Here is a 10,242-nt window from a genome sequence, read left to right as displayed (position 1 = left end):
GACAGACAGACACAGACAGACACAGACAGACAGACACAGACAGACACAGACAGACAGACACACACAGACAGACACAGACAGACAGACACACACAGACAGACACACACAGACAGACACACACACAGACACAGCAGTGTAACAAATTTTGGAAACTATGGGGGCAGCCGGGATTTTGGGGGGGGGGGCATTTCACACGGCCTTTGGAGGGGGGGGTTAAAAGCAAAATGGCGAAACAATGACTGAAGTATGACATTACCGCATGGAGAAACTATAGGCCTACATTTCAGCCATTTATATTTTGAGAAATTACATAAGATTTTACCCATGACATGCAGTAGTACATTGTCATTTATATTAAAAAAGTGAATCATTTCTGTTTACAACACACTTTCATTCGTCCCTCATGCAGGGGTCTTTGCAATGAAAAAAACAAAAAAGGAGCATAGATAAGAATTTAGGAGCACTGTGATTGTTCAGACAAAAAGGGTCTGAGAGAGTAGGCTATGCCTTTTTCCCCACACACATAGGCGTTCACATTCTACGTGAGGGGTGCTGGTCACAGGGCCAGTTTTTCAAAATTCCTCCAAGGGCTGAACAACACATTACACATTTATGTCTATATTCACATTCATTACACATTCATTTCTATATGCAGGCCGATGTCTCCTCTGCTGTGTAAATTAAGGCCTGTTGCCTAACTCATTATCATACAACTGTAAAACAAAGCCTGGGAGTGTTAGTAAACTATTTTAGTTATAAATGCAATCCGTGAACAACACAGTCGGTCCAGGCTGTCATCCTCCCATGTAACCAAACGTTTAGTCGAGGGGCTGCATGTAGCTAGTCGCCAAACAAAACAGCTGACTGAAGCCTGGGTTACTCGGTGCCAGCAAGATAGAGCGAGATAAACAGTGATGTAAAAAGGCACAAAACCACAGTTTATTTTAGTTGTAAGAGAGTTAGTAAAGGCACATAAAACAATCTGTCCGGACTTCAATCCCATGTAATCATGCGGTTTTTGATGGCTGCAACTAGATTGCCAAACACAAGCAGAACATCAAAAAACTTTTACTCACTTCTCCTCTTCTTCCTCAGTGTCGGACATAAGCTCACGGTCCAAGATGTCATACTAGCTGGGTCTCTTACCGTCCAAAAAGGGCCTAATCGTTACGCGCTGGATAGAAGCACCAAAATCGGTGTAGACCTTCCTTAGGGTGTTCTCCATCATTTCAGAAGGGGTGCCCCAAATTTCAATGTCATTAAGGTAATTTTTATGGGGTAAATCCAAGATGGCTGCCCAAAACGAGCCAATAGTAGTAAAATGCTGTACTGCCTGGACATAATGGTGTTATGGGCCAATCCACCTATTTGTGTGTGATGTATACAGGGCTCTACGCTTAGCTTTTTCATTAGGAGCACCTGTGCCCCTAAGTGAAAAAATGTAGGGGCACAGATAAAAATTTAGGAGCACAGTAAGTTTTTGTGACGCAGCTTCATTATTAACACACAGCTACAGAGAATATACTCTTTCCACACACAAATACACATTCTAGAGGGGTAGGCCTACAATTAAATTCACTTCAGGCCACTTTTCCAAATTCCCCCCAGTAAAAGGACTGAACAAAATATTACACATTTATATTTATCACATTCATTTCTATACGCAGCTGGTGTTCCAATTCAGGCCTACACAGCAGTATCTGGCAGGGTGCGAGGATGAAATTGGTCAGGGGGGCAGATTTTTTACAAGAGAGACCAGAGAGGCAATTGCACTTCTGTCCTGAAAATGGGCCTACAATGACTCGCATATGCTATGTAGCCTATGAGGCTATGATCAGCCTACCCATGGGTTACACTTTTTTTGTTTCTAATTGCATTTGGTACCACAGTAACAGCAACTCAGTAATCTGAACATTACTCTTTGAAAATATAACATTGTTCTATACTTGCATTTTAGAAATGAAACAAAAAAGAGTGGATGCCAACCAAACACATTTCCTCTAAATAACAATTTGGCAATATTGAAGGCTTGCACATCAAAAACGTGCCCTGGGCTACACCCCAAGACTGTCCAACAAAATACTGACTTCACATGACGTGACGTGATGATGATGACAGTTGAGCAAGTGAGCGCACAGAGAGAGCCTGCTATGTGTCCTCCCTTGCCAACGTCTCAGGAGGAGTAACATAAACAGAACAAGCCACGTACTTACAAGATACACGTAAGTGTATACAAACCGAAGCTATTTCTTCTCACAAAGTTAACAGGTTGAGCATTTGTTAGCATTTGTGCTAAGCGGAGAATTAGCAATTCTAGCGCTGAAGTTTCTCTCCAGCTCTTCTCCGTCATTGGAAGCGCTCGATACTCCCGACGCTTATCTTATTTCAAAACTCCCCCGACTGTTTGTCTCTCTGCCTCTGTTTCTCTGTGCGTGGCGCGCACACTGTCGTTTGCGCCTTCTCTCGTTCACACGTTCCTGCGTTTCTCTATGGGGGTATTTATTTTAGGAGCAAAATACAATTGAAAGGGTTGAAATATCTACTCGCACACGTGCACCCTTCCCATTATTTCGTTCGCACAATCATTTATTTTAGGGGCATATGCGAGCAAAATGCTCGCACTGTAGAGCCCTGGATGTATACAAACTGAACTTTGAAAATATGTGCAAAACTTACCATGAAAACAATGTTATATATGTCTTATTTAGATTCAAAAAGAGGAAAATCATAAAAACCATGGTCAGAATGAGATCACTCTACAATTGAGAGCTAATTTCTGGGCAGTTAGCTATTGAACCAACATTCATTAAGAGTTTTAAAAACTTGCAGTGGGTCATATCTATAAAATCCAAAAAGAAAATTGTGGTTAGAAAATTTAGGGGAGAAGATATAAACCCTTGAACTGGGCCACACATAACTCTCCCAATGTTAGCATGCTAGCATTAGCAGGTTCAGGCACTCAGTCTGCTCTTCAGACAAAGATAGATGGCAAACAATAATTTTAATCCCACTTACACATGCGCACACACACACAAACTACTACTACTTCCTTAGGACCCCCTCAATGATTTAAGCCTAGGAGTCCAACTGAAATATTCATATCAATCAAGTCAATAATACATGTACATATCAAGTGTCAGTGACAGCTTGGATGATTTACTATAGGCCATTACAAAATAAAATGTATGCTGATGTTCAGATATGTATATCTCAGTCCTAAGTGTACAATGGAGTGATAAGGGCATTTATGAATATATCATATATACAGTATATTGACAGATACTTTATATTTTAAAAGAGCAAAATGGTAACATGTAGGCCTGGGCGATATGGACAAAAATGTATATCACGATATGGATTATTTTATATCACGATAGCGATATGTATCACGATATAGCCTTAAAAACAAAAAAAACAAACAAAAAACATAGTCAACCAGTTTGACGGACAGGGTCGAAAAAAATCTTTCATCGCCTGTTTTCACCAGTCATCTCGTTTCCCAATGTGAGAGTCCCACGAACCAAGACCACCACAGATGCGCAAATTGCGGCCATAAACAGCAAGGTTCACGTTAGCCATCTGTGGCCGGACATTGGCATGAATGACCGGCAAAATAAAATGTGACGGGACAAAATGTCTGACAAAAAATGACTGTAATTTGTCAGTAAATTATATTAGCGCATTTTAAATAGTCCTACTTAATGTTACAAAATACCCGTAGGCCTAATATGAAACTGAACAAAGCTGAAAATGTTTGTGAATAGCCTATGTAAGAACTTGTTATAAACAGCACGCAATAGCCTATTGCTTGCTCTCGTCCCCACCAGCGTTGTCCCCAACCACGTTATGCTTCCCAATAATCACTTGACTCACGCTGGTTGCTGTCGAGGAACAATTCTGTTTGTTGTATTTTTACCAATATATCAGTGAACACAACAAAGGGCATTGCATTTGCAAAACCGTTTCATGCCCAGAAGTCAAACCTAACTGTTTGGGACTCAATGGCATGCGCAGCATCATAGCATCGAGTCACTTTAACTTTTAGCCTACCTCTGCTGAAAAATGGTGGTGGATTTCCAAGTAGGCTACAGAGGGTCAAGTTAAACATTTCAGAGAATGATGTGCTCACGAGAAGTCCCAGTGAAAGTGCACAAAGGGCTTTATAACTGTTTTCATCACCGGCCAAAATGTGTAGCCCATAGTGCGTCGTACGGAACGTGTCAATTCCATTACTTTCGAGATCCATTGCAAAGCAGATGTTGTGTGGGAGATGCGCTTCACAGAAGCGCAAGGGGGAGGGGGGCTCGGGGGGGGGGGGGGGGGGGGGGGGGGGGGGGGGGGGGGGGGGGGGGGAAGTCTCGTGCTCAGAATGTACAAAACAGCGCAGGTAGGAATGCCAAACTTCACCGCAGCATCTAGTTGGCTCATTTTTGGTAAGTTGTCCAACGCCTTTTTCCAGCCATGATTCGCACGCTTGCTGCCCGGTGCTCGTCACGTTAGCTGGCAAGGCAGTGGCAAAGACACTTTTCCGGGTACTGCACTCTAGGGGGCGCCAACCGAGGAGTGACTGCAGACTCAAAGTTTGAGTCAAACAGACTGAATAGCCTGCGTGCGCTCTCTCGACAGCATACGACCAGAAATAAATCATGGGAGTAAAAAAATAAAATAGCCTAGTTTGGCCCACAAGTAGTTATAAAATGTTTTTTTGCACATGTTTACAATCATAAAATGGCTATATTAAGAGGTGAAATTATATTAAAATGTGTATTAGCTGTAATAATGAAAATATTTTTTTATCACGATATAAACGATAGAGGAGAAAGGTCACGATAGACACGTTTCTCTCGTCCTCACGATAGGTCTCGTCATATCGCCCAGCCCTACTGACAATGACGTTTGACCAATCAGCTCAATCTAAGTCCCGCCCTTCATAGGCCTACTCTTCTTTGAAAGAGCGCAATTTAAAACATCTCTGAGTATGTGAAAATGTCAATCTGACGATGTGTCACAGATGCACGTTTCCCAGATGGGTAGCTATTTGAGATCATGATTTTGCAGGCCTATTCTTATATGAGAACAACAATCAAGCATTTCGATGAAAAGTGAGTGGATGTGGTAGCTACAGTTGGTTAGCACATTGACTACCAAACCACGGGAAACCCCCTTTTTACTTCCCGTTTTTGAGTTTATTTAGTGGATTCTGAATCTACACATTCTAATGCACATTCTGTGTGATTTTCGTAATTATGTGATGAACAGAACTTGCATAGATCATGAAAACACCTACAGTCAAACTCCTACAAAGTAATTATTTGGATATTTCATCTGTGTAACTTATCACAATGCAGTATTTTTGAGTGTTATTACAGCCAATGAAATCATGCACAATTCCTGTTCACGTCACATCAAGGCGCCTGGGTAATCAAAACATACCTAGCTTCCTGTCAGGACTTTGCTAGCTTATCGTAAACACAGGCATACAGAAGGATAAGGAGGTTTGCTGTCATCAAATTAGGTATGGAAATGGAAGTTTGGAATGAAAAAACAGCACAACACAGCAGTAGAAACTAACGTTGGTGAGTGTATTTCGGCGCATCTACTTTTTGCTATTGAATGACTGACATGTCCATCAGGATACACTAGTAACTAGCTCTTCCAGTGATTATATTAGCAGTAAACAGAAGTGATCCAGGTGTTTTTTCATGAAATTAGTTAACTTGGAAGCGACTGGTCTTCTCTTTGGGGCATGAAAATATATTTATATCCTCAATTTAAACTCGGAGAGTCAAAGAGCGCATCCGTGACAAAAAGGCTTTTTACTGAGTTTGAAAGGGGAAATGCGCCATTTTTCGCTAATGTAGCTGTCGCTTAAAGTAGAATAACTTCGGAATGGAAGAAGGTAGAAGGGTGACGTAAAAAACAGTAGAAAGCTGATTTCTCAGCGTTCGAACAAGCCCTAACATGTGTCTGTAGGTCTAAGACAAAATATTCGGTGGCTGTTTGAAAATGACAACAAAATGATGAAACTGGCTGGGAGTCTCAGGCTAACATTTCAAAAAACGCCTGGTAGTCAATGTGTTAAGTTGTTTTTAGATGCGTCCCAGCATCTCTATAAGAGGGTCTGTCTGTCCGTCCGTCCGTCCGTCCGTCCGTCTGAAACGCATTCCTTCAATTGTGTCTGAAACGCATTCCTTCAATTGTTCCTTCATGTGGCCACAAGGCGGCAGACTTGCCATTTTGGACCGGAGCGAATGCGTGCAAGCATAGCCTTTCTAACCGGATGCTAACGTTGGCGAAAAGTAGCCTAGCCACAGGCTAACTGACAAACGTGAGGCCAACAACTCAGCCGATCGTGATGTACGCCACAAATAGACCAATCGACCTCATATTTGGACACTACAATGTTGATTTCTGCCTTCGATTTTCATCAGTTAAGAAATCTAGCGTCGGATTAACACATTATTAAGGTAGTAAAGCGAGTTGCCGCCATGTTTGTTTTCCAGAATCACTAGAGAGCTCACGTGCAGCATTCTGGGTAATTGAGTTTCACTGCTTTGTGCCTTGACGGTGAAGCTGGTATTGAAAAAAAGTCCATAAGCGCATGATTCACCCAAACGGTTTTATTTATTTATTATTTGTCGATGTTTAGATTCTTTCCCACATGCACATACTGCTGAAATGGCGTGATACTAAAGGTTGTTAGGCCTAATAAATGTCTGGTAATTTGTAATGTTCACTTCATCTAGGCTATGTGAAATTTCAAATCATAGCCTATGGATCTTTTCCAAATCCAAGAATGATGATAAGCTTATTATACCCTAAACTGCAAAAAATAAAGCCATGTCTCGCCATTTTGCTGCCTTGCTGCCTGCCACAATATGTGGAGTGTCCATGATGACCAATAAACAAAAAGTACATCCTCGGGGGGCGTTGACAGGCTAGGAGGAGGCCAGGGTGGCGTTTGGGGGGGGGGGTGGCATAGTTGGAACTGGCATAGAGGGACGCATCTGTTGTCCGCCTGTCGGCCTTGTTCCTAATAATTTGAAACCGCATTTGCCCTGCCCTCGTGAAGAAGTATTTATTCTCAAAAGAGCTCCGTTAATGAAAGCTTGGTTAAGCTACACGGCACGTTTTCCTGACGTCAAACCATTAATTGAAAAAACACGGAATAGCCATGTCCATTCACGCGTACAGTAGAATATTTGAGTTTCCGTTCGCTGTATTTGTTGTACATATCTGATTTTTTGCGCTACGGGGTAATAAACCATGTGAAGAAGCACATGAAGGCTACGTGAGGCATCCAAAATCATCCATCCAATCATATGCTGCGGCTTCTTATAGCACGCACAAGAAAGATAGAGAAGCCTAACTTAGCCAATATAGCATTTGATATGGGACAAACTGCAATAGGAATCATAGCAAGTTTTTTTTGTAATCCTTAGCCTACATCTAGGCTAAATTACATATTAAAAATCTACTGATTTATATTTAGTGGAACACGGTCAAACACGTTTTTTTCACGGTCGAAGTTGGAGCTTTCCTATCAATTTTTTCTATAGGGAAACAGGTGAATGGACTTTTGAGTAATTTGGATAAAATTTCAGTAGTTTATCCAAACAATGACAAAGATTTTTTGTGTTGCATATTGTCTGAAATATGATGATTAACTGTGCAAATGAGATCACAACCAGACAAGCGTCGAGGGGGCATTGGAGAGTGCTGAGAGGAGGGGATGCTTAGTTGCCATTGGGGGGGCATTAGTCTATTTTATTTTTTAATACTAAGGGGGGCATTGGCAAGGTTTTGATGAGGTCAATGGGGTGTTGGGAAGCTTATTATGAGGCCAAGTGGGAAGTTATTCAAACAAGGTTGAGAACTTAAACCCATTTTATCAATCTATCTATCCATCTACCCACCCAAGCCCCCTCTGACGCTATGTGCCCCCTTCATCAGACATGACCGCTAAATCGTGAAGTAACGAAGGTGGTTGGCAGTTCTTCTCATGTTCACTGTCCCTCGGTCGCTACAGTAGGCCTATGCTCAAAATTCACCATTTAAAGACTGTTTTAGCAAAATATTCTCCCACGGGGGACCATGCCCCCAGACCCCCCTAGTATGAGTCTTATACAACACCATCCCCCAAAAACGCCACTGCACACCACACATGCCATGCGCACACCGCTGACGGACAAGCACCGCGCCGCCCGGCCTTGGTGCACCCTTCTCACCTCTTTCACCCCTGACCCGTTTTCATGCCTGTCTCTGAGGCTTGCGATCTTGGTAAAGGTGAAGGAGTTCAGTGGCCGCCTGTGCACAGTAGTCAGAGGATCAAGATGAGAATCACTTGCTGGAGTATGTGAACACTGATGCAGAATGATAGCTCAACGTCACCCATGTGTAGACACCACAGACAGACGGACACCACAGACAGAGAGACAGAGACACACACATGCACGTGCACTCCCATACACACAGCCACATACCTACAGATCCTCCTCAGGTAATGTTATTGGCTGTGATCTGCTCCATTAGCAGCGTTGTCTGGCAGCAGAGGAGGGAAGAGGATGCACACATGCACAAACCACACAGTGGGATTAAGATGCCACACTCAACAATTGACACAAAAAGAGGACAGTAGTGAAACACATATGCAGACACACATTTAGACAAAAAAAAAAATCACAACGTTTTTAGTGCAACCGGCTAGCTACTCAGCCCACCTATCAACTCGTTATGATGTTGATCCAAAATCATTGCATGTTTCACTGTATTTTTCTTTTAACACTATACAGACATATTTTATACACTCTCCCTCCTGTGTGTTTTCTCCAATCAGTCTCCCTTGCTGTGTGCTTAATAAATAACCTCTTTCATCTCCCGATCTTTGATTTGCGCATCGTAATGGAATAAGTCTACGCTCCTCTTAAGAGAGAGAAAGAGAGAGAGGGGCAAAGACATGTGGGGGATGGAGTAGGGAATCACAGCTGGAAGATTATGAACCATTATAGATTTTGGGACACACACACACACACACACACACACACACACACACACACACACACACACACACACACACACACACACACACACACACACACACACACACACACACACGGTGTTGTAGTATTATGAGGCCATTATTGGTTGATCTCTATGCCCTCGTTCTCCTTCATCTTCCAATGTTCAGTTCCAACTTATTTTTTTAGCTTTTCTGCTGCGCAGTGCAATTGCTCAAGCAGTAGGGGATTAACCGAGTGCTCTTGTAAACAAGTAAGCAAGTCATTTGTAAATAATCGTCCCCAGTTATTATAAACATGAGAGCGCTGTGGATCAGATCAATGTCGCTCAGAGTGGCTTATTGTGGCCTGACCCCCCAGCGTTTCCACGTTTCTTTTTTTGTTGTTCTTTCTGTCCTCCTTTCTATTCCATGTTTCTTCCGCTTTGGCCCTCTTTCACAATTGCACCTAACTGTACCTTTCTCTCTCGCCCTCTCCCAGGTGTCCAAAGGAGGTGTATCCGCACGTGCCCACGATCATCAGCATCTGTCTGAAGTACTTGACCTACGACCCCAACTATAACTATGACGATGAGGATGAGGATGAGAACGCCATGGACGCAGATGGAGCAGACGAAGATTACCAGGGTATGGCACCGCCAAGCACAGCCAGTTGGTCAATATGCTAGACTAGTGTGATGAACCTGCTGACGGCCACGCTGTTGTCACGGTTCGCAGAGAAAAACCTAGTATTTTGTGGTTCGCGTTGTGAACCAACTTTCCGGTTGGCGAACGCCAATATCTGTGGCGTGAACACGACGGCCGGTTCACGATTAGGCGCGGGAACGGGCTCCAGTACGGTTTTCAGTCGGCCTGAACGCGCTATGAGAGGGGGCGGTGCTTGGAATTGGGAGGCACAAGTCAGTGGGTACATTCCAATATGCGGCCTCCCATCCTCCACTTGTGCTTGTAGCCTTGCCCCTCCTCCTGGCCCCGCTTCCGTGGAGAAAACAATAGCGTTTCCCCGTTGTCTGCCTAGCCTCAACAAGTTTTGGGGGATTGTTTTTCATTCACCATCCCGATTGCAAATAAGAAAATGGCAGTAGAATTGTGCTTTTGCAAGATATGTAGTAAATTTTCTGTCGTCTGTGACGTCATCATGAGGTCACAAGCAGGCAAGTGAGCAAGGGAGGACAGAAGTCGGCATATTGGAATGCACCCAGTTTTACTAATGTTGGCAGGCTTGA

At 43.1% G+C, this 10,242-nt stretch overlaps 1 protein-coding gene across 1 annotated transcript in view; it reads left to right on the top strand.

The window, feature by feature from the left end:
• The window catches only part of cand1 (cullin-associated and neddylation-dissociated 1), a 136,211-nt gene that overhangs the window by 32,080 nt on the left and 93,889 nt on the right, over nt 1-10,242 (top strand). Inside the window, exon 7 of the mRNA XM_063211447.1 lies at nt 9,498-9,643. Within this exon, the coding sequence (XP_063067517.1) occupies nt 9,498-9,643 (146 nt within the window). The remainder of the gene's footprint in view (nt 1-9,497; nt 9,644-10,242) is intronic.

The sequence above is a fragment of the Engraulis encrasicolus genome, chromosome 12 (assembly GCF_034702125.1).
Source record: "Engraulis encrasicolus isolate BLACKSEA-1 chromosome 12, IST_EnEncr_1.0, whole genome shotgun sequence".
NCBI lineage: Eukaryota > Metazoa > Chordata > Actinopteri > Clupeiformes > Engraulidae > Engraulis > Engraulis encrasicolus.
This window is presented reverse-complemented; position numbering and strand designations above follow the sequence as displayed.